Source organism: Propithecus coquereli, unplaced genomic scaffold, assembly GCF_000956105.1.
Source record: "Propithecus coquereli isolate 6110/MARCELLA unplaced genomic scaffold, Pcoq_1.0 Scaffold206, whole genome shotgun sequence".
In the NCBI taxonomy this organism is placed as follows: domain Eukaryota; kingdom Metazoa; phylum Chordata; class Mammalia; order Primates; family Indriidae; genus Propithecus; species Propithecus coquereli.
In genome coordinates this window covers 2,844,648-2,871,473 of record NW_012145634.1, presented here as the reverse complement: position 1 = coordinate 2,871,473, position 26,826 = coordinate 2,844,648, and the positions used below count along the sequence as shown (strand labels likewise).

Genomic DNA, 26,826 nt, shown 5'->3' with positions numbered 1-26,826 from the left:
CCCAGGACTGTTTGCTGAGGCTCTTCAGATACAAAATAAGGGCAGAGGAAAGGAGTTGTCGAGTGTGTCCTCCCTCCTGCCCTCCCTGGATCTCTCTGCTTGGGGAGAAATGGCTGCCGTGGGTTTAAGTCCTGGTGACGGGGCATTCTTGGGCAGCGTATGTACAATGCACACCCAGCCACCAACAGGCCCGGCACCCAGCCCAGCAGGCACCCCGCTGCCTCGCCACGTCTCAGCAGAGAAATTGCCCAAGACTAATTGCAAGTGATATTTAATTTTGTCAGGGATAATTATATGAAATTAATCCGGCTTCTACCTGGAAGCGCTTTGTTACCGTTCACCCTTCGAGGGAGCTGGGATGAAAACCGAGGCGCAACTGGGGTAGGGGAGCCGGGGGAGCGCCGCGAGATTGGGGCTAAACAGGCAACAGCGTTACAAAGTACAGTGATCAAGTAATGACAACGGCTAGCACTTAAGTAGCGCCGGCTGCATGCCTGGGCGCAATGCTCAATGGCTTTGATGTCACCTGACCCCAGGACAGCCCTGCAGGTGCAGACGTCTGTGTGGCAGCATCGGGACAGTGGTGTGGTGGGGACAGCAGGCTCTGGTCGAAGCCCTGCTTGGCCACTTCCTAGCTGCGTGATCTTAGACAAGCCAGCTCACCTCTTGGGCCTCGGTTTCCTTCCCTGTCAAATGGGAATAGGGACAGTAAACTGTCCCCAGTGGTTTCGAGGCATCAATTAGCTAGCAAGACAACACACTCAGCAGTGTTTGGCGCTTGGCAAGTGCCGTGGATATTGCCACCACCACCATCATCATCATCATCGCCATCATCGTCACCACCATCAAGCAGTAGCGTGGTTTATGCGGGGGGCTTCCTGCCTCCACCGCGCCCAGGAGCGGCAGAATCCGCGGACGGCCCAGCTTCCTTGGCCTCCCCAAGGAGGCCCCACACACAGAACCTCTGAGCCAAGAAGCACAAACAAGGCCCCAAACAGGCCGGGAATCCCAGGCCGCCCCTCCCCAGACTCCGGCCCCCCACCCAGCCTTCCAGGAGCCCCATTTAGGGGCACAGGCTCCCCCAGGGCATAAGAAGAAAAGGGGCCCCTCTCCCACAGCTGCTGCCGTTGCCAGCCTCCCCGAGGCCCGAGGGAGGTCTGGAGCTGCTCTGAAAGGCAACTGGGCGCCAGGGGGCTCATTCAGCTGTTTTCGGGTGGCTCCAATGAGTTCATTTTACCGCGGCAGAATATTAAACAGCTCCCGGGAAACAGGTGCCGGGCTTTGGTTTCCGAGCAAGGGCGGACGGGAGGCCGCAGGCCAGCGAGGGGAGAATTCAAGTTCTGCTGCGGGCGGCTCCAGACCTTCCCAGGCTCAGCTGGGCCTGGGCTGTCCCACGGTGACCAGTGACGGAGCACATCATTTAGAGCCCAGACTGGCACCGCACACGCCCCACTGCACTCAGTCCTCAAAGCCGCTCCAGAAGGTAGAAACTCGCTGCACCCATTTTACAGACCAGGAAACAGAGGCACAGAGCAGCGACAGACTCGCTCACGGCTACGCAGCGAGAGAGGGCCTGGGACGCAGACCCAGGCCCCAAAACATCCTCTTGCAGTGCCCCTTGGGGAGAGAGGGAGACGCGGAGCAAACAGACCCTTGGACAGACCTGCAGCTGCCAGGGGCTGCGTCTCCCGTGTGCTCAGATGTCCCTGGGCTCTGCAGAGAAACACCCACTTTTATTATTCTAATAATAATCTCTGACGTCTGAGCAGCCTTCTTCGAGGCTGCAAAACACGTCTGGGCACATCACTTCCTCTAAGCCTCACCAAAGCTTCCCCATTCCACACGGGGAAACAGAGGCCTGGCCGGCGGGCTGGATCCCACAGCCACTGCCCAGTTGAGGGCAAAGCCCATGAAGCAAACCCCCCCCTTCCCTTTGCCCTACAAAAAAAACCCCACCACTGACCAAGGAAGCGGGCATTTCCTCCCCACCACCAGGAGCACAGAGAGGTGGGGTGACTTGCCCAGGGCCACACAGCCCCAGGTTGGAAGCCCACCCCATGGGCCCAGCTGGGGCAGAGCTTTCTGCTTCCAGCTCCCACTGGGGCCCCCACACCCCCAGCTGTCCACGAGGCTCTGGTCATAACACAGGGTTTCTTCCCTCGGGGATTCTCTGCACCTACGTTTTTTTTTTTTTCTTCCACTATTAGGAATAAATAATAATCCCAGCAGCTAATATTGCTGAAGCTCACCCGGTGGGAGTCGCCGGCAGTAAGGCTTCCTGTATACAGGCGAGTTTAGTGCCCACAAAGCCCCATGGGGCTGGCACGGCCACTGTCCTTGCTGCCCAGAAGGAGGAAACTGAGGCGCGGTGATAACAACATTCACAACAATTCCACAGGGCCCCAGGGGCCGGGGGCAGCTCTGCCAGGTACCGACCTAGGCCACTGGCAGACCAGATCCCGTGTCACTCTGACACGCCCACCCAGGTGCACCCTCTCCCGAGCCCTACTTCAGAGACTGTCCGTGTCTCATTGCCCTTGGGCGACTCCGCGGGTGATGGAGACCCGGTGGTTGGGACGCAGGTGCTTTGTGCTCTTTTTCCTGCTTCCACGGACTGGCAGCGTCCCCACGCTGGGGGGCAGCCTGGCCCAGTGAGCAGAAAGAATGGGAGGCAGATCGGCCTTTGCCTTCCTCATCTGTAAAATGGGTCCACAGCAATAGCTGCTTCCCAGGGGTGGAAGGATGCTGTGGGTGACACAGAGAAGGCCCCAGCATGTGTTCAGCCCTCCAGATTGGCCCCCCTGCCCTTTTAATGGCTATAGAATGACGTAAGCAGCCCAAATTCCATATGTGACTCAGGTTTCTCCTCTTACCAGACTCCAGGAATAGGGAGTCAGGGATCTTGGTATGCAGGAATTAAGGCTTCACAACTGGGAACGTTGGGCCCTGATTCCACCCCTACCTGTTACCAGCTGGGAGACTGAGCGCATCACCGTGCCTCCTGGGCCTCAGTTTCCCCATCTGTAAACTGGGACATCTCCCGGGATGCTGGCAGGGTTAAAGCAGTGAGCATGGCCGTGGCTGAGCCCGCCCCACACGACCGCGTCCAAATGGACGGCATCTCGACCCTGACCCTAACACACCGTAGGTGCTCGGTACTGCTCAGTACGTGCTGCTAGGACCAAAAATCCAACTCGACATTCTTCTAAGTGATGCCGCTGTGACCACCCCCTTTCCACCGCAGCAGTGACTTTTAGCTTAAAATCCTCAAAAAGGAGTCCAGGTGCCAATGTCCCCGACTCCGCGCCAGTGAAGAGAGTGGCAAGTGCCCGGAGTCCCTGGAGCCACAGGCAGGGGCTGGGTTCCAAAGGGTTAAGCGCAGCTCTGATCTCTCTGAGTGGCACCGACAGCAGCTGAGCCTGACCTCTGACATTTCCACTCCCAGCCGCACTTGCGCTTAAAAAAGGGAAGGAAAAAAAAAATTTAACCATCCACACAGACAAACAGGTTGAGTAGGAGGGAGGGGGGAGCTGCAAGGAAGGAGTAGGGGCTGCAGATTTCCTTTAGCAGAGATCGGTTCACCCAAAAAAAATTATTATTTTTTTTTTAAAAGACCTAGAAGGGAGGCAGAAGGGGGAACAGGAGAATTCAAAGGTGGCAGACAAGTTCTCCGGAATCACCGGGCACCACTAAATTTTCTGATTAATTAACCCTGAAAGGGGCCTCTCTTCCAGCGCCTTCCTGGGGGAGGCTCTGGCTAGAAGAGTTTGCAGACCGGGGCAGCCTCTCTGGGGGGATTCACTTAGAGGTCCCTGGGGGAGCTCAATCCGGTCTCGAGGACGCACTGTAGTTAAAGCCAAGGATGATAAGGAATTTATCAAATGAGATTTACACAGGGAAACCCTAATTAAGAGGTTAGTCTCCGGTTTAATTGCCTTCAAACCTAGGCAGGCAGGCCCTGGCAGATGGATTTTCAGCCTGACCTCATTATAAAATCATAATAATCAAATAGAATACAGAGTAAAACCCAAAGTCTACCACGGGGCTAAGAAGGCAGGGGGCGGTGGGGCTCTGAAACAGGGAACTGGCCTGACCTAGAGTCTGCTGGTCACCTCGGTTTGCCATTCCTCCCTCACCGCCCACCCTCTCCTCTCTGGCAACGTGGTGGCTCTGGGCTCCCCACTCCCCAGCCCCATCTCCCCTTGAAGCTGGCACGCTGGAATATAAATTGGAAGCATGCGTGTCGCCCCCACCCGAGGTGGACGCCACATACCAGACAAAACGACTGCAGGCCTGGTCATCCGGGGTTAAGAATGGTTTTTGTTTTTGGCAGAGAATGTGGAAGAGCCCAAAGGACCTGGCCAGGGACGATTGCTCCGGAATGAAAGGGAGAGAAGAAAAAGGAAGAGGAGGGGGTGGCAGGGGACAGGGGGCCACAGCAAACACCTGGGGAACCACAGCCGGAGATACTTTTCCGTCCCCCAGGGACTGGCGTGCAAAAAAAAAAAAAAAAAGTTTTTGCACCGGCCTTTAAAACACGAGAGGGGAGATGAATACACCCCACTCTCCGCAGATAGCATTTTGCTGCCTACAACCAGCCCCCTTCGCCACCCCACCTTTGTCGGATCAAATTGTAAATGAATGCTGGAGGCGGAGGATCAGAAGAGATTTCTTCCAAAAGCAAAATCGAGAAGAAACCTCCAGCCAAACAGGCTTGCAGGGCATGGATTTGGGGAGAAACAAACACAAGCGAGAAGAAAAGTGCTACAGGGATGTCTCTTCCGTCCCCAAGCCGGTCACCCCAGCAGCAGGTTCGCAGCTGTGGGGGCTTTCTACCGGCCAGGCACGGCTTTTAAGGGCGACACGTGGTTTGTCGTAACTGCCCAGGAAGAACATATCGCCCTGTATCTACGGAATAGAAGGTGTGATTAATAGATTCTTTTAAATATTATTAGCACGGTTGCCGTGATTTTTAGGAAGGTTTCCTAATGCCAGCAAGGGGCTGATTTGCCAAACCCTCCACAAACAGGAAATCTAAGAAGTGGGTACAGAGAGGCAGGGTATTTCAAACTCTCAGGAGTTCCAGAAAAGGCACAGTTTTTGTCTCCGGTTCATTTTCTCCGACTTACGTTCCAAAACATCTCGCTGTCTGGGGAATTTCTGCCAACCGCAGTGGCCACTATCTCTGCCTTGCACGACATCCGAGACCACCCTCCGCAACTCTGCAGGCAAATCTGTCACTGCCCACCGGGGACTGAGCCATCCTGAAGGGGACGCCCACTCCTCCGCTTCACGCGGCCTGTCACTGCCTCCCCGCAGAGGTTCCCGGTTCCTCCCGCCCAGGAGGAGGAAGCAGCTGTATTTATGCCAAGGCTTAGTGACGTCTTTGATGTGCCAGACGCTGGGCTGAGTGCTTTTCATGATCCCCCCTAATCCTCGCCACAACCCCATTTATCCCAAAAGGCAGATGAGGAAACTGAGGCCCGCGGTGGGGAAGGGGTCGGTCCAACAGAAGGCCGCAGGCCTGGCTCTGTGCACGTCCTCCTCCCCGAGGTCTGGGCCATAAAATCCACCTCCAATGGCCAGTGGTCAGGTGACTAAGGGAGGAAACTCCGGCATCCTCTGTGGTCCAGCAGCCCCTGACGTCTGTGACGAGCCTCGCTCGGGTGGGGCAGTGGCTGCGCCCCAGGCCACAGCGGCTCAGGCAAGCACAACCCACGGCAGGAGGGGCTGGCAAGGCCTGGTGTTGGAGATAGGGGTGGGGAGAGGGGCTGGGACATGGGGGACCCCCTTCCTTCCCTCCTCACCCCTGCAGAGATGGGGTGGGGATCCCCAACTCTGGACCAGACCCCTGGAGGAAACTCTCATCCCCCCTCCTAAGTCCCAGGGGCCACAGGCAGCAGGGTGTCAGGGTGGCCACGCTCAACGCTGTCACCGGACGGGGCACTCACGCCCCAGGCCTGAGACCAGGGTAGAGCACGTGCCTGGGACAAAGCCCCGGTGCTCCCTGGCACACAGGAGGTACCAGATACACAGGCAGACGCTCCCGGCTCGCTGGGTCCTCCGTGATACCAGAATTGAGCCAGTGGACAGAGACGCGGGCTGAGGGTCGGCAAGGGGGCCTTGCCCCCGTCACACCAAGTCCCCTCCCAGCCCCCAGGCCTGGGGTTCTGACCGCTGCCCCTTCCCCTGTGGGAAGCAGGTGGCGAACACTTGAGTAGCCGACGGCAGGACCTGGCGACTGCCGGTGGGAGCAAGACCCGGAGTCGGGTTTTAGCTCAAGCCTCTGTGGGTGGGAAATACGGCTTCCTGTCTCCGTATCCTTAGTGGTTCCGGCCACAGGTTCAGAAAGGCCCAAGTATGAGTCCACACTGTGCCCCCTCCCAGCCGCGTGACCTTGGGCAGGTCACTTTACCTCTCTGAGCCTCGGTTTTCTCATCTGCAAAATGGGACTCGGCCTGATGGGTGCCCAGTAACCACAGCCTGTTACGATTCCTTTGCAACTCAGAGAGTTGGGGAGGAGTGCAAAGGAAAAGCTTCCAGAAAGTGGACGCCAGGCCTGGGTCACCCAGGGGCCCAGCCCTCCACGCCTCCTCGGGCTGGCCCCAGCTGGCCCTGTGCTTTCCTGTCAGCGTGACCTCTGCCAGGCCTGGAGAACAATGCCTGGGGAAAGAAGGAAACAGAGTCTCCCCGGACCAGGACGTAAATCCCCGCCCGCTCGGCTCAGGGAGAGGACACACATCCCCCACGTCCCCCCGCCACCTGTGGCAGGCTGAGTCCCTGCCTTGGGGCCCAAGCTCCCCATCCTGGGGGTAGGGTGGCCTAATCTGCCTCACCTCTGACCTGGGTGCCCCAGACTGTCAGGAGAGAGTTTCTGCCTCTTCAGACGGGGCCGGGGCATAAGGGGAGGGAAACAGACATGTGCTCAGATCTCCCGGGCTCAGAGGAAGCCCTGTTAATTACACATCTACTATGTGCCCTCAGCCCCCATTCCTCCTGTGTCAACACCCTCCCCTGCGCCCCCACCACCCCTGACACACTCACAATAAAATCCAAACTGTCGATCTGACCGTGCCTGCCGGGACTGTTTCTCCCCCTCCCCAGCCGCCTCCTTGTTCCTGGAACAGACCCGCTCAGTCCTGCCTCAGGGATCCTTCACTTCCTGTGCCCCCACCCAACACCCTTCCCGCAGAGCTTGACAGGCAGGCTCCGGGGGGTGGGAGCCCAGTGTTAAATATTCAGGAATTTTGCAATCCGCTGAGACTGACCGTTGACATCACTTTGGTGGCCCGAAATCCACCGGGCTGTGGCGAATGTGTTTACACCATGGGAATGGGCAGACGCTACACATCAGAGCTTTCATTTCCTCCCTCAAAGAGCCGGGTGTTGAAGAGTCACCAGAACACGCCTGGCTGGCTCCTTCTCACCATCCAGGTGGTCCCTCTTCCCCAGAAGCACCTCACAGAGACCTTCCTGGTGGCCCAGTCTAGAAACCCTCACACACACCCCTTCTAACTCTCTGCTTTTTCTTGTTAGCTGCTTGTCTGTCGGTCTGTCCCAGCAGAACAAGGTCACCATGTAGCAAGTGGCTTGATAGTGTTTGTTGAATGAATAAATACACCAACATTTTTGAATTCAGGCTTTACTACCATGTTTTGGGCATCATTTTGAACCTAACCTCAATCACTCACTGTAGTTCAGGGTTTCTCGACCTTGGCACTGTGGACAATCTGGGCTGGATCGGTCTTTGCTGGGGAGGAGAGTAGCGAGGGCTGCCCTGTGCGCTGTAGGACCCTGAGCAGCATCTCTCACCTCTACGCATCAGAAGCCAGTAGCATCCTCCCTCCCGCAGTCATGACAACCAAAGACGTCTAGACGTTGCCAGTATCCCCTGGGGAACAACATCACCCCTGGGTGAGGACCCCTGCCACCGCCCTGTGAGAAGTGTGTCGCTCTCCCCAGATTGCAGCCAAGGACACTAAGGCTTGGAGAGGAGCTGTAACGTGGCCGGGGGTCCCACACGGCCTCCCTCCAGAGCTGACTCCAGAGCCCACGCTCTGGCCAACCTACCTGGTTGTGCATCCCCCACAGCAACCCTCTGAGAGGGCCCCAGGAATTGTATCTGTCTTACAGGCGAGGAAACTGAGGCTCAGAGAAGTGAATCCCCTGCCCAAGGTCACACAGCATGCAAGCGGCAGAGCCGGATTCAAACTCGGCTCGTCTGACTCCCACACCTCCCACCCTCACCCAGGGCAGGGACACTCAGTGTTTCTTTCTCCTTCTCTCTCTCTCTCTCTGCCTCCCTCGTTCGCTCTGGCTCTCACTGTCTCAGCCCAAGCCTGCCAGGTTCCTGAGGCCCCCCTGAGGTGCCAGACGCAAGGCTTTGATTTTTCTCTCCCAGCTCCCCCAGCCTGTCCATGGCTGACCGGGCTCCTGGCAAAGTGCTCAGAGCCAGGGACCGGCTCGTCTCGTGAATTCCTTCAACGAGCAGGCTGACCATTACTCATGCATATCAGGGAGCTGCTCCTTGGAGCACAGGGAGAGCTGTCAGGCAGAAAAAAATACCTCAGCACTACCATCCCGCTGGTAGCGACGGTGCCTGACCGTGCCAGGCTGTGACCAGCCCACCGACATCTGCACGGGGCCCGACTGCCCCAAACAGGTAGCAGGTCTGCGCACCCCGCTACCCTCCCCAGCCACACACTGGTCCGATAGTGAGACCTGAAATTGCTGTTGCAGGGGTGCCAGGTTCCAGCCTGGCCCCGCCCTGTGACACTGTGACATTTACTGAGCAAGCCCCTGGTGCCAGACCCAGCGCTAAGTGCCTGAAGTACAGGCTGGTGTGGTTCTCCTCCAGCCCACACCACTCACTAGCCTCTCTGTGCCTGTTTCTTCATCCCTAAGATGGGATAAATAACAGTAGCAACGTCACCGTGCACTTTATAGGTTCATACGAACCACATGGCATACAGTAGTTGATCAATAAAAGGTGGTACTGGCATAGCACTTCCTCTGTGTCAGGCAGGCTTCTGAGTATCAACTCACGCATACATTAACTCATTGAATCCTCCTAGCCCCACTATTATTATCTTCTTTCACTGATGAGGAAATGAAAGCACAGAGAGGTTAAGTAACCTGCCCAAGGTCACACAGCTAGGAAGTGGAATTACTGGGGTTTGAACCCAGGTAGTCTGGCTCCAGAGCCTGTGCTCTCAACTACATTATTACAATGTTAACTAAAATCATCCTATTTAGTTCTCACAATACTTCTATGAGATAAGCACTATTTTTTTTTTCTTCTTCAATTCTATCAATGAGGAAACCAAGCTGGGAGCAGTGAAGTGGCTTGTCTAAGGTCACACAGCTCAGAAGAGTCAAACGGCCTGAAATGGAGGCCATTCAGCTGGTAGGGTATCGTGCTACTGGGGCTTCCCCAAGGTCAAGCATCATTTCCTTTAGCTGGATGTGGTGGCACCCGTAGTCCCAGCTACTTGGGAGGCTGAGCCAGGAGGATCACTTTAGTCCAGGAGTTTGAGGCTACAGTGAGCTATGATGATGCCACTGCACTCTAGCCTGGGCAACAGAGTGAGACCTTGTCTTAAAAAAAAAAAAAACAAAAAACAGAGTTACTTCCTGCACGATATCCACCTTGGAACAAGTGCTGCTGTCATGAGAGGATGTATGTCATGGTGCTTTCTAAAAAGGTTTGCAAACTTCTGGCTCAAGAAGACTCAACTCTGGTCTATGCAAGGATTAGCCAAGCAAAATCAGATCCTAGCTCCCAGGTGAGGGGTCAAGGGGCAGGAAGGGAAGGCAAGATCAAGGGTCATCTATAGTCCAATCCTCGCTCTATGCCTATACTGTGTGACCTTGGCCAAGTTGCCTGCCCTCTCTGGGCCTTAGTTCTCTCAGCTAGAAAATGTTGTAGGGGGAAGGGGAACAAAAATGGGAGGTCTTTCCCATTCTAGAATTTTACCTAAACTTTCACCTTAGTGCCGTATTGATAGCGAAAACCGCAAGCGCATGTTTTAGGACGTTCTTCTACCGCAACGTGACAGTGTCCACTGCCATCAAGTCTGGACACCTAAGCCACCAAGGCAAGCCCACCAAATATCTCCGCGTACACACACCTGGGCGGGGAAAACTGGGTCAGCAGACACTGGCCCGTGGCAGCCAGCACAACAAGCTCTCAAAGATTTTCCACAACGATGCTGCTGCGAGCTTCTGCCGGTCTGCATGAAGTCAGCCTTCTAGAAGCTCTGAATTTCCACTCTTCCCAAAATGCCCACGTAGGCCCCGGCGCAGAGCCGGCCCACACAACTGCCCCTCGGTGATCCCCCAGGGGCTGAAAGCAGCTCCTTTCCCAGCTGTCACGTGAAGGGGAGCAGGACAGGGGCACCTGGGCCTCCCCTGCAGAAACAGGGGGAGAGGGGCGCACCCCGCAGAGGATCACAGGAATTCCCTGAGCCTCCCTCGACGGCCAGGCCAGGCCAGGGCCAATCACGAACAGCTCAAACCTCAGGACCAGTTTCTCTGTTTGTTGAAACCACTAAACACCCCCAAACTTACCCCACGATGAAGGAAGGAAGAACCCAAGGGCGGGGCCGACCCAGTCCCCGCCCTCTTTTCAGCCTCCACGTGGACAACCCAGGGACAGAACTGCCATCACTGTCCACGGCACGAGCTAAATTCAAAACTCCTGGACGCGGAGTAGGGAGGAAAGGGGTCTCTGCTGGAAACTGGGACGCCAGTGTTTGCAGGCTTAAAAACAGATCAATTTTACTCTGAAGTTTAAAATGAAACATGCTCCTGTTTGGGAAAAGAATTTCATTAGGGGGAAAATATAATATAAAAATACCCATTTAGAAAAAATGTGCTATTAATTCTTAGCACTCTATGCAGAAGGGAAAATTGCATTTTTATCTAAATGGTTTTTCTGCATAAGCCATTTACAATATTCTTTGCCTCTCTGTAATAGGCCCTGCTCCTATTAGTACTGGGACAAGCAGGCTTAGGGCTGAAATAGCCCTCAAACACATTTAATACACAGCCTCTGAGAATCTATTCCAACAGGGACCTCAGCAAACGGGCCGGCATTCCTTTTTTAAGGAAGAAATAAATATTGCTGGGGCTGCGGGGGAGAGACTGGGAGTGGTGTATGCCGATGAGGGAAGGGACAAGATGGTTTAAGTTAAAAACAAATGCTCTGGGTCCCTTTAGCCAGCTGTAAAATTGCAACCATTTTTTTGGGGGGGGGGGTTGTACGATTGCAACAATTCCACTGCCTGCATGTACATAGATGTGTGCTGGTATCACGCGCACGCACACACACACACACACACACACACACACACACACACACGGGTTTCCATCAAACAAGCAAAGAAGGAAAGGATGAAATTCGGGCTATGAAAACAAACTATTTTTAAACGCTAAAGCAAACACACCAAGATAGTAATACTGCTATTTTCCCATTAAACCAAGTTTCTCTCCATTTGAAAAGCGAGAGTAATCTAAACAGTCCCTCCAAACAAACTTCACGGAGTCTGGGTGTTGTGGTCTCCACTGTTCCTAACAACGGAAAAACCCCCTCTGTGGAGAAGCAAAATCACAGGCGGGGATGGGGCCCAGCCACTGTGCCACGTCCGGCCACGTCGCCCCGAATGTGTCCTCCCCTGTAACATCTCACGCCTGGGCGCCAAGTCGTCTCAGACTTCAAAACGCAATACTTTTTCTTTATTCCAAAAAGTTTTTTTTGTTTTTTTTTTTTTTTTAGAAAAGAAGTCTTCCAGCTCTTTCTCTCTTGGATGCTCAAAATAACTACTTACTTATTACCAAATGTTGGGGAGCTAAATTAGTTGATTAAAGAAACACAGGGGCTGTGATGGGCACCGAGTGTGGGGGCTCCTGCGATTTCACTGCCAGGAGCCAGGACGCCTCTGGCTGCTCTCTTCCGGCGTCGCCTGGCCCACAAATTCTTCCTTTAAAACCAGGGGTCCAGAAATGTCATCATTATAGCTGATACAGGTAACAGGTGTGCCCCCCAGCCCCTCCCAGCCCCCAGCACGGTCAGGCAGACAAGCTCTGGAAGATTTAGTGGTCTGGCCCGGGGTGTCGTAATTACTGGAAACGACTCCGGTTTTAAGGGTTAGATAAAGACCCTCTCCAAATTTAAGGCCAGACACCAATGTCCATTAGACTTTAACGGGCCCACATAAAAAAAGAAATTGTATCCTCATCTCTCCAAATGCCTGTCTCCCCAGCGCCTCCAGTTCATTTCAGGCTGGCTCAGTGCCGAAAACACTCCGTCCAGCCCTCGCTGCAGAGGCAGGGCCTCGGTGGAGACGGATGTGCGAGGAATTCAGCAAATGGAGGCCAGGGTGCTGGGGACACCATTTGCTCCAAAAGTGTCATGGTCAAAGCCTGGATTTGGGGGTTTGTTTTGTTTTGTTTTTGGTGGAATTTTAACCCATCCTCTGGAAGCAGAGTCCAGAGAGGAAGAGAAGGGACGCCCACCCAGCAAAGCCGGGCTGACGCGCTCCCAGCATCAAAATGACACTCGCTCCCCTTTAGAGACTCCGCTTGGGAAAGGCCAGGGCTGCGAGCTGTTTTGCTTTGTTTTTCCTTTTCCCAGCTTTCGAGACTTATGCATACTTTTTCTTCCTTCTTTGGAAGTCAAACCATGCATTTTGTAAAAGTCGCGCGCACGCACACGCGCACACACACACACACACACACACTCGGCCACCACCATTTGTCAAGGCAGCAGAATGCAAGGAGCTGCAAAGAGGTTGAACATCCCTAACTCTCCGCCCAAGTGCGGAGACCTCTGGTCCGCAAAGGTGCTTGGCTCCCGGTCAGTTAAGAATTAATGGTCAGACGCTCTCCAGGGTCCGAGCACTAAGGCACCAGGAGGAAGCCTGTGTTCTCTGGTCTCCAAGGCTCCGGGAGGCTGGGTTTGCTGACCGTCTGGGCTTTTTATCCCCCTCCAGGACAAGTGACAGTGCGAGGCGCCGCCCGCCTTCTCTTCCTGTCCCAGGGAGGTGGTGGGGAGCCTGGACTAGGGGACATTATTTCGTGCCGGGCGAGGGGCCCCTTTAGTGCCCATACTCAGACACACACACACACACACACACACACACACACACACACACGCACACACGCACATGCACCCACGAACAATTCTAATCCCAGCAAAATGCTTCACACGCACTGAGCACAAAATAAACGCTTATTACCTAAACTGACCCAAAATAGTGAAATGTACAAGTAAATTAATCATGTCTCTCCCGGAGGCCTAACAGGATTACAAATTCGGCAAAAATTGACCACATGGAGATCAATATTCGTCTACTTCAAAGTGAACGAGGCCAAAACTTTATACGAGCTTCTTCTTGGGGGAAAACAATTATTTTTTCATTTCTCCTTAAGACGTCCCGGGCCCGTGTGTGCCTGTGTGCGTGCGCGTAGGCAGGAACCGGCAAAAGGCATCCAAACCTTTATGCCCAGACAATTTAGAAACAGTCACGGCATAAGGATCGTGAAATTGCTCCCGTTTTTAAAAGCCTAATTTTGATCCTAGCCTCCCTTCCCTCAAATGCTAAACAACCACCAAAGTTACATCGCAGGGGACAGAAATGGCCAATTTGTTTTTAGCCAATTAGGCCTCTCCATAGAAGCATTAAGGGCTTCCAGAGGCTGGATCCGGGTCCCCTGAAAGGGACGACAGAGGAGACTGTCATTTCTCCAGCTCCTTTCCACATTTGGCTTTTCTCGAGTTGGGGAAATCTTCCTCTTGCTGAATTTGTCACTGACTTTAGTTCCCTTTTAGCCTACCATTCAGAAAAAGGAAAAAAATATACATTGTGTAGGAGGGCATCTTGGGGCGCACTTGTGTTTCAAGGCAGGGGGGCCTGCCTGCAGTGGCGGTGAAAGCCAAGATTATGCCAGAAGGGGCTTGGGGCTGGGGGGGAAGCCCCTGTGGCCACCTTACAGGCTCACTCCCTTTTCCCACCCCTACCCCCATCGTCCCTCTTTTATGGAAAGGCCTGGGCCTCGACCCCTCCAGAGGAGTTGGCCGCAGGCACGCTGCAGGGGCTGGACCCACCGAGGGCCTGTCTGGGACTTTATCCTGCGACGAGCCTGCCTCGGCCATTACCTGCACAGAAACGGGCCCTGACTGCTAACAGACCCACGACGCTGCTCTCCAGTCCCCAGCTGGGTCCTCGGTATCTATTTCCCTCCTACGTCTTCGGTGATAGGGCGGCCCCTGGTCCAGTAGGGAAAGCCCACCAAGCACTTTCTGTCCTTTGCGATGGCCAACAGTAGCCCCCTGAGCCACTCATACTCCCTCAGCCTTGCCCAGGAGGTGGTGGTATAAATGACTTCCGCTTTTATAAATTATTTTCCACTCCTGAACCCCGGGAGTTGGTAAATAACATGTCAATTCATATGCATACATTTCTCCCGGCCCCATCCATCCCTCTACCACAGCCCTCACCCCAAGAAAATGAACCGCACCCCAATTCCCATCCAGTCTTCCTAACTGGGGGTGTTTCTCTCTCTGTCTTCTGGAAAAGGGGGCAGATCATCCACATCAGGAACTGGGTCTAAAATTTTCCAGGGCTTTTTCAAATGGCCCACGAGGACAGGGGAGAACCAACTAACTTCTCAGGAAATTCTCAACCAACCCTTGCTTTCTCTGGAAGTCTGAGCTCTGGGGATTTCAAAGCAGGCTGAGTTTCCTGCCGACTTCCCCACCCCCTCTCTGATCATGAGATGGTCCCTCAGAAGCATTTTATTCCTGGTGGCCGTTGCCAATCATTTGACAACGCTTGTATTCCACGATCCAAGGGCGTCTGAAAACACTGCTTCGCAGTAACTGAAAAGGTTCATATCTTTTATTGACACCTCACCCTGCCCTGAATGGCTAGACAAACAGGAACCAGTGTGTGCGTGTGTGTGTGCATACATGGAGGGGTTCACTCATTAACGGTCATCTCACATTCCAGGAGCTCCCAAATACTACCAGAAAAAACCAGACGAGCCACGCCGGGGCCCTCAACTTCAGGGCAGAGGGATCTCCCCGGCCACACCACGCAAAGCCAGAAAGGCCCAGACAGAGCCCGCATCGCGCCAGGGAAATTTTTGCCTAGAGCTTTAAAATCAAATGAAAGCTTCGTGCCCCAAAACTCTTTCCATTCCTATCAGCACCAAGAAGGAAAAACTAATTTTAACGCCTCAATCGAACGCGTCTACGGACCACTTAGTTCTCCCCAGACAGGCTGCTCCAAGAGAAAACAGAAGACACAAAACTGTAGGGATGTCTTGGCACCAAAGTTTGTCCACATTTCCTCTAAAGGCATGACAATGACCATCTACTTCCGAGGACCTGTGGAGATGATTTTTGAGACATGCAGGAGAAAAGCAAGACCCGGTTTTCTTCCCGGTGTCTTCGAAGCACCCAACTTTCCAAAGATCTTGGACAGCACAGGGTCCCAAATGTGCCTTCCCCAAAGCATTTTCCAACGCACCTCACTTCACCCAAACCAAGAGGCAGCACCAGTCAGTCAGACTGCCACCCAGAAAACCAGAGACCAACGGAAGAATCAGACTCCCAGGACCAAACATCTCGGGCGAGTCCGAGATTTTCCACGGAGAAGTCAAAGACGAGAGGTGAGGCGGAGACTTAGGCCCACACAGCTGATTCTACAAGCGCTAAGGGAAGCGGGGCAACTGGAGTTCACCAGACTCTGAGCTTTAAAGACCAGAACATAAAAACCTGCTTTCCCTCAACAATGTGAGTGTGAATTGGGATGTTTATTGGGTTTTTTTTTCATTTCCTCCCTTTTTGGACATGTCCAGTCCATGTAAGATGTTCCTTCTGGGATCTTTGAAGAGAGCCAGCAAGTTATCATGAATAGGCTAAGGCCTCCAAACTATTAAATTCAATTGCCTTGTGTCTAAAGGGCATCTGGGTCCCTACGATGATGTGTGAATCGTGAAGGGATACGCACGGGCTTGCTATAAAGTTCTCTCTGATCTGGCTTCACAAGGAAGCAGTTGATTATGAAAACCTAGCGGCTTTCTCAGCCAACCAGGAGACGGAGAATTTGGGCGACAATGAACACCCCCCTACTCCATAGGTACCAGGGGTGCCTCAAATGTGGCCATGTCGGGCCAAAACTGGAAGCTGATCGGGGACCTGAAACAGACCGTTGGATGCCAAAATTCAGGGGAACCTGTGGCAGTTTCTCCCCGCGGCGCCCCCTCCCTCTGGGCAAACGCTATGTTGGGAGCAGACACTCCATTTGCTTCCCAAACCTCGGAGGCTGTTGATTAACATGCAGACCAGCAAACAAAGCAGGTCTCGGAATCCTATAATAATTACACCCTGCGAAAGTGACGTCTTTCAAACGTCCCTCCGCACTCGGGCAAATGAAAGTTAACCCTGCTTTCCGATCCTGGTCACAAAATAAGTTTCGAGTTTTTGCCCCCTGGAAGTACACACCCAACAACAAGGTATCTTCTCAGCCACACTCTGCAAAGCAGCGGATTGCTCCAGTGAGGCTGGGTGTTGGATGCCGGCTGTCGTGCCGTTGGAAGATGGCAGGAAATGCTCAGGGCCACCTTTGTGCTGCGGAGACCCATCCAGCAAAATGTGCCCAGGCCCCAGAACCACCTCTTCCTTCGGGTCCTGTTCGCCACTTCCCGGGACCCTGGGTGGCATTGAGCTGGGGACTCCGGCTGAGCTGTTGTGCCTCAGGACACAGGGGGACCCTGCAGGCAGGGCCGTGACTAATTCGAAAGCCCAGCATCCTCTCCACCACATCGTTGGTACCAAAAGATTACAATGAAGGAGTGGAATTTCCATAAATGAGAAGCAGCGTTCGCTTCCCACAACTGGTAGGGGTGGGGGTGGGGGGAGGCGCTGATTCAAAGACTCCTCTCCTGGCAGGAAGCTGGTGTTAGCTGAACTCAGCCAGAGAGACACCTCCACGCACGCTCACGCACGAAACCCAGCGCGGGGCGACGTGCGTCTGCTACTGAAATACTCCGGATCAAAGTCACCCACAGCCCAGAAGGCCCCGAGAGGCCGAGATTTCGTAATTAGGATCCTCAAAATCCTCCCTCTATTTTTAGGGCTGGCGCTCATTCAGTCCTTCGCAGGCTCAGAACCTGTCAGCTAAGGCCATTGAGACTGAAGGGTTAGCTCCTTTCCCCACTCGCCTTCGGAAAGCAGATTAGGGGGGGATTGGAGGAGTGACTCCAGATTTGATGGAAATACACTTGGCCATGCATATGTATCCGTGCATATGCCGGGGGCGGGGTGCGGGGGAGAGGGGGGCTCCTTCACAGGCTCAATTGCAAGGGGCCCTGCTTCCCTCCCCTGAGACGCAGACCCAGACCCCTTCAGTTGGCTCCAGCGTGTGTGCGAGAAGTCAAGGGAACTTGAACATTTTTCCTCCAAATGTCTCTCTTCTCAATCACGCACTCATGTATATATCAACAACTCCGCCACGAGCGATCAAATCCCACACTCAAATCTGTCCACCCAAGACGCACCTAAATATAGACAGTGTCCTAAAACAAACACATTGCCGGCGAGTCACAATCCTGACTTGAGTCAAAATGATGAGGCTGGACCGTTCCGGCCCCTCCAGACCAGAGACTCGGGTAGAACAAGCAGGGGTCTGTAAGAAAAGGACAGACGGTGAACCCGCTGGTTTCAGGGGGCCCCGGGTAAACCGAGGACCCCTCTGGCATGAGAGGATTTGAGGTTTTCATGTTGTGATGCGCTTGGGAGGCCTCCCTGCTCTCACACACTCCCCAGACAGTTGATCCTATTATATAAAGCTACAGCCTTTTAATCTCTAAAAATAACCAAGCAGAGGTAAATACAGTATTCCTCACCAAGAGTATTTATCGCCTAAATGCTCTCGGCAAAGCTGATCACTCCCTGGGCAAAGAACACGATCCGACGTCATTGTCACTCAAGTGGAGACAAACAGGTCACAAGTGATTGTGCTAAATTTTCCAGCATAGAGTGACTTTAGGAGATCCTGTGAAATCCCAGTGATGCCCTCAAGTTGGTCCTTCCACAGTGGGAAGAATTTTCCTCCTCTAATTTCACCTGGTCTTCCCAGACTGTTTATTAAAGATGTATATTTTATATCAACACAGGGTATCCAATAACTTCTTGGCGAGAGCAGCCCGTATTTTCAAAACCTATTAAGATTCTTTGTGGAAATTTAAATACCTCTGTCAGGCAAACAAAATCATATCAGGAATCATAGAATTTCATTGCTAGAAAGAGAAATTAGATTAACCAACCCTCACTCCTTTCCTAGAAACCTCAATAAAATAGAAGTACATTTCAACAGTCTCTTATTTCCGGTCTAAAGGGGCCTCGCAAGAAATCTAAATGAATTTATAGTAAGGAAAGCTATACCTGAGGAAAGCCCTTCAATCTACAAAAATTGTACATATTTATATATATGCATATAGAAGTATGTATCGCCCAGTAGAAGGCTATGGCTATTTAAAATCAAAACAGCCAGAAAACTCCAGTGGCAGAAAGCATGACAAGTTCAACACCGCTAAGCTTCAGCCCCTTAAAACATCCTTGTCCTTTATTAATATTTAGTAGAAATGTATAATTGCAGATGTGTGCTAGGTTGGGGTTTTATGTCGGGAGGCGGGCTAAGAAGACAGGTTTATTACAGCCATGAAATATTAAACAAGCAGCAATGAACAGTAGTTGTATGTCGTGGTCTAGCCAGGGAGCAGGCAGGCCTCAACTTCAGCTGCACAAAGGGGACCCTATCTGTTTACATTACCCCTGATTAACACCTGCAAAGTTTTGGGTTACATCTTCCGGAGGCGCAAAAGTCACATGAAGGCATGCAACCCTTGCTGGGTGATTTCGCAGGGAAACAGGACTGCAAGCCTCCTTGCCTTCCCCAAACAAGTTTGAGTGAGCTTTAAAAATTCTCTCCACGGTGCGGGGAGGAGGGGAAACGACTCAAAAAACAGGACTTTGCTCTGAGGCTAGGACCTACCCCGGCCCCCCCCCCACATCTGCCCCATGTCTAAAGAAATTCAATGTTCAAATCCTGCCAGCCTAGTATTTCTCAGTGCTGCTTCGTATATTCCGACTGGAACACTGAGAGAAGCATGAAATTCCGAAAATTTCTTCCGCATCACTGTAAAAATATCAGACTTCCAAAAAGGGCAGGATTGAGTGCAGAGCGTATACCGAGACCGCTTCCATTTCAATGTGTGCGAAAGAGCATTTCTAGACCGTCCCCGGTTTTCCAGACAGAGAGCTACCAAGGGAAAGGAAGTTTGCCAAGGAGAAACTTACTACAGAAGACAGTTAATTCAACTTTTGAAAATCGTCAGGGGCAGGAGCAGGGAAAACATACTTTTTCCAACTTACTCTTTATTATCTATAATCTATCACTATTTCTCCTTCTCTCTCAGTTTTGAAATAATTCTTCCATAACCACACACCTATTACGAAGATAGGCGGATGATTTTGCAAACTATTTTTAGGTTTGCGTAATCCTCCCTGATTTAAGAGACGTCTGAATAGGCCCAAACTTAGGCTGGCTGTTTTTTGTTGTTTTTTTTTTTTCTCTTTTCCATAACCTCACCCTTCCCCTACCCCAACGTTGTGCAAAAAGAGCATCATGATCAGATGTAGGATTTCATTATATAAAAGTTGTCTGGTGGGTTGATTAAGAAGTCAAGGGAAGCATAACTTGGAGAGGTTGGCTTTGCTGGTTTTAAAAAAAAAATCGTAATCACATGTGATTCTAGCCTAGACTTTGTGAGAACCGCAAACTCGCGAATCCAGTTCCCTCCCCGCCCAAGGACATCTTAAAGCCCATAAGACAATCTGGGCACGTCCCAGTGGCCGCAGGCCTTGTGCAGTTCTGAAGACTTATTCGTTCCCTCCAATCCGAGCACAGATCATTTTGTTAAATACCGACTAGTATTTTGTCATTGGAGCGAAGAATTTCAGAAACGGTGTTAATATTTAATCACATTAGTACTGGCGTGTTTTACGGCGTGACAAAATAAAATATCATTACAAAAATGTGCTTTGCCTGGAAGGGGGGAGGGGGTGGGTGGAAAAAACAGTGCTTGCCCGGGGTTGGAACGCAGAGAAGGTATATTCAAGGCCATTGGTCACCACTGTTCATGGCTAAGGGGATCATGGGCATGATTTTTAAGGAAAAGCAGGAGGTTTTTGCTTTCCTTTTTTTTTTTTTCTGACTGTATTTTGAAGTGGCACACTTCACTCTGATTTTCAGCCGGGGGACTCAGGGGCCTGTAGTAAGCTCTGTGTACCTATTTATACAACGTGTGCAGATGGAACTGAAGGGTGTTATCATAATGAAAAGTTTAATCATCCTTATTTACTAGCAGTAAGGGAGCAGGAATCGAATGCAGATATCTTATAAAGCCTTAACTAGCAATCCCGAGGCTACAGAAGCTTCGAGTGACCTCAATTCAGTGCTTTATCGAGGAAACTGTCCTTCCCACCTCAGGGAGTGGAAAACAAAGGAGGTCAAGTGGGTGTCCCTGCCAATGCTCATAAGGCAGCCAGTCCCTGCCCTCCCCAGTGCAGGGGAGGGCCTCATTTACCTACTAGCATCTGTTTCCAAAAAAATATTTTCACTCCTATGACAGTGATAATAAAACAAACAAAACATTTCTTTACTGATATTTCTTCATTCACAGACCGGCATCTTTCCCCGCCCCAAAGGAATGACTTTAGAAGGGGATGGGGAGAGACACTTAGAAAAAAAAAATCTCATTAAAACCACCCTATACCCCCTCCATCTAGTCTACTAAGGTTCTTGAAAAGACTCAAAGGTGAAGTGCTACTGGTTTTTCTTTATTAATTCTCTAAATCAGGTTTGGTTGGTTTTTTTTTTTTTAACTTTTCTCACCCCATTTTAGCCAATATGTTCTTAATTACTGGGGGGGTGGGGGAAAGAAGGGGGGAGTGGCGGCGGGGCCAGGCCAGGTAGAAGTGACAGGGGCTGAGATTTGTGCTAACCAGCTATCGATCCAGCCAGATCGAGATGTTGTGTACAAGAAAATAAAAGGGGGCTGGGGTGGCGGGGGGTGGTGTTAGCAAGCAGGATGCTGTGTCCAACTCCATTTTTAAAAGGAGAAAAAAAAAAGGGGGAGAAGAAGCTGAGGGTCCCAAACTAACCAATTTATGGCCTTGCCTGGGAGAAGGCTGCAGAATGCTGATGCTGGCGGCGGCGTCTGCTGTGCATGCTAAACACCCGGCTTCAAATGAGTGAGCGCGTCCCGGGCGTCCCGGGCTGGGCAGTAACGGCGGAACAAAGAGAAAGGCAGAGAGGCCGCATTCATGAATTAGAAAACCTAAGCGGGAAAAACTACCGGGGATGGGCGCCTTGAAAGCCCCGAGTTCTGAACCACCCAGCTCCCACCCTGCTCCCCTTCCTCTTCCTCCTTCCTCTCCCAGGCCCATCCCATTCTAAAACCCACCCTCACCTTAAATCCAGGGTCAAGGGACGGCAGGATGTGGGGAGGGCAAGGAAAGCTAAGGCAGAGGAGGAAAGAAAGTAAGAGAGGGCAAGAATCAGGAGGCACATCTTTAAAAAGACAGGGTTAAATTGCCAGCCACTGGCTCCAGGGTAATAGTCTGCCCAGTGAGACCAAGGGAATTCAACCAGGCTTTAAAAGAAAAAGGTAGGAAGAAAGAAAAAAAAAATGATGTTACCTGATTTTAAGAAGCCATTAGCCATATATATATTTTTTTAATAAAAAAGCTTCATTAAAATAAAATGGTATCTACTGCAGCCTAGAAATGTTTAGGTGAAAAAGAAGTGTTATTAGTTTCACTGGAATGGCAGTGCGTTTACTAACCCCACCCCTCCCACCTTAAAGGCCTCCAGGCCTGGTGGGGAGGGGTTCTTAGAATGCAAAAGAGAGCTGGGACTGGACATCTGTCACCAAAACCAAGGGAGATATTGACAAACGCGGGTCCTTTGTGTCTTAAGAATATATATCCATATCCCCACACACAAATGATGTCCTGATGCGCGCTCTGGTCTCTGTCAGGCGAGCTCCACCCCAGCCCCCCAGCCACCGCCAAATGTCAAGGAGATGCACCCTGAAAAGGTTCCCTGCCTCCTACAACCCCCACAGGTCTCCACTTTTTCAATGAAACTCTGATAGTTAAGAAGAGACAAAACAGCTATTCATTAGGAACAAATGTCAAATTAGGCGCTGCTGCCGGCACTGAGGCTGGGAACTTTCTTGCTAGAGATGCTGGCTCCTAACAGAACTCAGCTGAAGGCTGGCTGGGGAACTAGGAAAAGGTGGGAAGGCGTTTGTACAACTTCTCAGGTGTCCTGCCAGGAAAGGGGGCCCACGACTCCTCAAAAGTGGAACCAACCTTTTCGGTTGCTGCAGTGGGGGGAGATCTCAGTGTGAAAGGGAGGGGGTGGTGCTCTGGGCAACTCAGCCAGAACTGGGGGTGGGGGCAGGTGACTACAAGATTCCCAAAGGGCTGCCTGCTGAGTAAGTTCTTACCACCTTGTGGCACTAGAATCCACCTGGCAGCAGCTGGGGGTGGAGGTCTGTCCCCGCAGCCCTTGGTGTAACCAACGGAGGGGTGCCCAGCTCTGAGTTGAGGATTAGGAAGAGCTGTGTCCCCCAAGCCCCAAGGGACTCCAGAGGCGAGGCTGAGGCCTGCACTGGGGATGGGGCGGGTCACCGGGGTAGTGAGAAGGGAAGGAGTGTGCATATACCTTCTTTGTTGTTGGGGTTCTGGGGTTTGGCCTTCTCCCAAGGCGCCAGCGTCTTGTCATCGTCTGCGCCGTCCACCAGGGCCTTGTCAGAGGGCATGTACCAGGCAGCGCTGTGCTCCGCCATTAAGGAGTCCAGGTCGATGGTGCTCATGGCGCTCTTGACAGCCTCGGAGCAGCAGCTGCCCAGCTCGCTGTCGCCATTCTGCACGCCCGAGGCCCCGACGGCGCACTCACCCTTCTTGCCACCCTTGAGCCCCAGAGGCTGGTCCTCGGAGATGCTGAACTGCTGCCTCTGCAGCTGGATCTGCGCCTGGAGGATCTCCAGGGGATGGATCTCGTCGGGTGGCGGTGCGCCGCTGCTGCTCGTCGGGGTCCGGACCTGCTCCAGGCCCGGCGTGCCCGGATGGCCCGTGCCCCCACCGCCGCCGTAGCTGTCAGGGGTCGAGGTAGAGGTAGACATGATGCCCAGGCCGAGCGCGGGCGGGGGCGCCTTCGGTCCGTGTTCCCCGGCGCCTACCCCACGGGGAGGGAGTTTGGGCGAGCCGGTCACCAGGGGGCTCCTGCTCGCTTTGGCCAGGGCTGGGGGGTTATCGGAGCTGGACGACACCTCGTCCTCATTGGCGTAGCTAGTGCTCACCTCGTCCGAGGCGAACTCGCCCACGTGCGGCGAACTACCGTCTGACTTGGCCCCGCCGTCCAGGGACGCCATAAGGTCCGGCTGGTCCCCCAGGAGCAACTCAGCCCCCTTCCCCCACGACGGTGACGTGAGCGCCTTCTCGTGGGGCGTCGTTGCCCGGCGAGTCTCGCCCGCGGAGCTTCCCCCGACGGCAGCGCCCGAAGCTGGCTGCTGCCCTGGGCTCACCCCAGCTGCGCCCCCGCTGTCCGCAGCTGCCGAGTACTTGTCAAAGAAGGTCCCGGGGCTCACGTGACCACTGTCCCTTTTTCTGCGACCCCGTCCCCGGCCACCACCCCCGGGACCTGGCTTGCCATCATTCCCCGACGTTGATTCTAGGTTGTAGTTGGGGGAGAGACTGGTGCCATCCCCCTGGGCGGGCGTGCTGGGCGGCCCCGAGGCTTTGGAGCTGCTGCTACTAGTCCCAGACGGGCCTCCGGGTCCCGGGGCCCCAGGAGCAGTCCCTCCCGGGAAGTAATCCGAGCCCGGGTTACCGGCCACGGCCGCGCCGTCGGTCTCATTCTGGCTCAGTTTCCTCTTGCCCTCGGGCGGGTTCTTCTTGTTGAAGGTCACGTTGAGGTTGGGGGCCCCTAGGCTAGCGATCATGTTCTGGCAAGCGGTGGAAAGCGCGGCCAGGCAACTCTGGCCAAACAGGTTGTCCTTGGAGCTGGGTTTATTGAAGGAGCCCAGCGACAGCGCGCCCAGCTTACTGGCCGAGGTGCGCTGGCTGGGCTGGAAATCGGGCTGTGGCGGGTAGGCACCCCCGCCGCCCCCGCCGCCGCCCGAGCTGCCACCGCCCCCGCCTGTGCTCGGGGGTGAGTTCACGCCTGGACCACTGTGTGGCGTGGCCTGCCGGCTCGCTGCGCCAAACGGAAAGCCGGGCTGGCCCCCCAGCGCGGGCGCAGCGAAGTCTGGCGGCGGTGGCCGGCGCTCGGAGGGAGCGCTGGGCAGCCCCACCCCGGCCCCAGGCGACTGCAGCTGGCCCAGGCCGGCCAGGCTGCCCCCGAACTGCAGGCCCGGCGAAGGCAGCGCGGGCACGTGGCCCTCCCCGGGCATCCTCAGCGGCTCCTGCAGAGGGCCCCGGTACAGCACCCCAGAGCCACCAGGCGGAGGGGGAGGCGCCAGGCTGGGGTCGTGCGGACCGCAGTCAGCGGGCAGGCCCGAGCCGCCCATCCTGCGGGGTAGCAGGTCTGCGGGCGGCGGGTGCGGACCTGGGAACCATGCGCTCTCCTGCGCCAAGTGCGGCGCCTGCTGCTCGAAGGTGCCCAGGCGCCCCGCGCCCGCGCTGCCGCCTTCGCGCTCAAAGTTCGGCTGAGCCAAGCCGCCCACCGGGCCGCCATGCACCAGGCCGCCCTGGCCCACGTCCCCGGGGTGGCCTAGCTGCGCTAGGTTGGGCTGTCGCAGCCGCTGCTGCTGATTCCGCGACGCCATCTGTTTAATCATGAGGGCCGCGTTTTGGCGCTGCTGCTGCTGCTGCTGCTGCTGCTGCTGCTGCTGCTGCTGTTGCTGCTGTTGCAGGGACTGGTGGTCCGGGACAGGGTGCTGCAGGGGCGGCCCGGAGGGGAAGCTGTCGGGCACCGGCGGCGTGAACTCGCCGGGTAGGCCCGGGTAGGCAGAGGGTGAGAGGTGGTTGTCCAGAGCGCCGTTGTGCATGCTGCCGTTCCACGAAGCGCAGCGGTCCACTCCCGCGCTGCCCGGGAAATCGAAGCGCGGCCTCTTGGCCACGTTCATGTAGGGGGGCGCGTCGAAATGCTGCAGCCGCTGGTTGGGCGCCTGCTGCGGAGGAGGATGCTGCACGTTGAAAACCGGCTCGGAGTAAGGGTGCATGCTCCGGTTCTCCAGCCGGTGGATGGGGTATTCGAATTGTGCGTGCTGGCTGGGCAGCATGGGGCCTCCGTCCTGCAGGCCGCCGCCGGGCGTGCCCGCCTCGCCCTGCTGGGGCCGCGGGAGCGCAGGCGGGCACGAATTTTGTCGGACCAGAAGCCCGGGTGGCGGCGGCTGCTGCTGCTGCTGCGACTGCTGCGGGGGCTGTTGCTGAGGGGGTGGCGGGGCCTGCTGGGGAGGTTGCATTAACGGGTGCCTGGAGCCCACTCCGGGCTCCAGACCCACAGGCATCTTGCGGGCCCCGCCGAACCTCTCAAAGAATACACCATGCTGCTGCTGCTGCTGCTGCTGCTGCTGCTGCTGCTGCTGCTGCTGCTGCTGTTGCTGTTGCTGCGGTTGCTGGGCGTGCATTTTGGACAAGCCCACCATGCCTGCGGCTCTGGGCATGGCCGAGGCACCCGGGAAAGCGCCCCCAGGAACCTGGCGACCCGCCGCATAATGAGGCAACTGCCCTTCGGAGTCAGAAGGCGAAAACATGTCAAAATGTCCTGAGGGCGCCTCGCCCGAGTAATTGTATTCCAGCGAGTCGACGGTTCCTTGATTCGCCACCCTCCGGGGCTCCAGACTGTGGGAATCGGAGCCACTGGAGGAGGGCAGGCCGTGGAAGGAGGCTGCTCGGTTAGGGCTCTGGTCCAGCGGCAGACATGGGGCAGGCACGGCGTGGCCAGAGGCACCCGAACTGTGAAAGTCCGGGAGGTTTCCCGGTCGCTGCGGGCCGAAGCTCTCTGGCCCCTGGCTCTCCGCCATGTGCTCATAACCCTCGGCGAAGGGCGGCTGGCTGCCCAGGCCGCCGGCTGCGCCGCCGTAGCCGAGCAGGCGACCCCCGTGCAGGCATGAGGCCCCCGGGTCCGGGCCACCAAAGTTGCCCCCAAAGTGGGGGTGATGCTGGTGGGGATGGTGGCTTCCCGGGTGCCCGTGATGAGGCTGCTGGCCGCCAAAGAAGCCGTGCACAGGCTGCGCCTGCAGACCCCCTGCGTGCAACTCCGAGTGACCGCGCGCGTGGAAGCCGTATGGCTCCATGTTCATGCCCAGGATCGGGGGCTCGCCCAGCGCACTCATGGCAGGGTCCACGGGGCCAGGGGGTGGCCCTGTGTGGAAAGCCGCAGCCTTAAAATGGGTGTTCATGCTCAGTCCGGTCTCGTTAAAGTTCCTCTCGCCCTGGCCAGCGTTCCTGCTGTTGATCTGGGGCTCGAATTGGTCCAGCCCAAACATACTTGGCGGGGGGCAGGGGGGATCAATAGGGCATGACAGCTTGCTCTCCGCGGCGCGCCTCCGGCCAGCTACTCGTTCCAGCCCTGGATTGGGCGCTCCGGGACGCTCAGCACCGCGGGGGCGCAGCGCGCACCGCCACCCCGCCTGGCGTGGAGAGGCTGGGGGCTATCAGCTCCGCTCCTGAAGCTCTGGCTCTGCCCCGGGGCGGGCCTCTCATATCTTGCGAGGCCACGGGGCCTCCAAAAGCCGTGTTGG

General features: G+C 54.7%; 1 protein-coding gene across 1 annotated transcript in view; it reads right to left on the bottom strand.

Annotated features, from left to right (window-relative positions):
- MN1 (meningioma (disrupted in balanced translocation) 1) overlaps positions 1-26,571 on the bottom strand; it is a 44,500-nt gene extending 17,929 nt beyond the window's left edge. Inside the window, exon 1 of the mRNA XM_012644110.1 lies at positions 22,803-26,571. Within this exon, the coding sequence (XP_012499564.1) occupies positions 22,803-26,571 (3,769 nt within the window). The remainder of the gene's footprint in view (positions 1-22,802) is intronic.
- Positions 26,572-26,826: the final 255 nt, after the last annotated feature.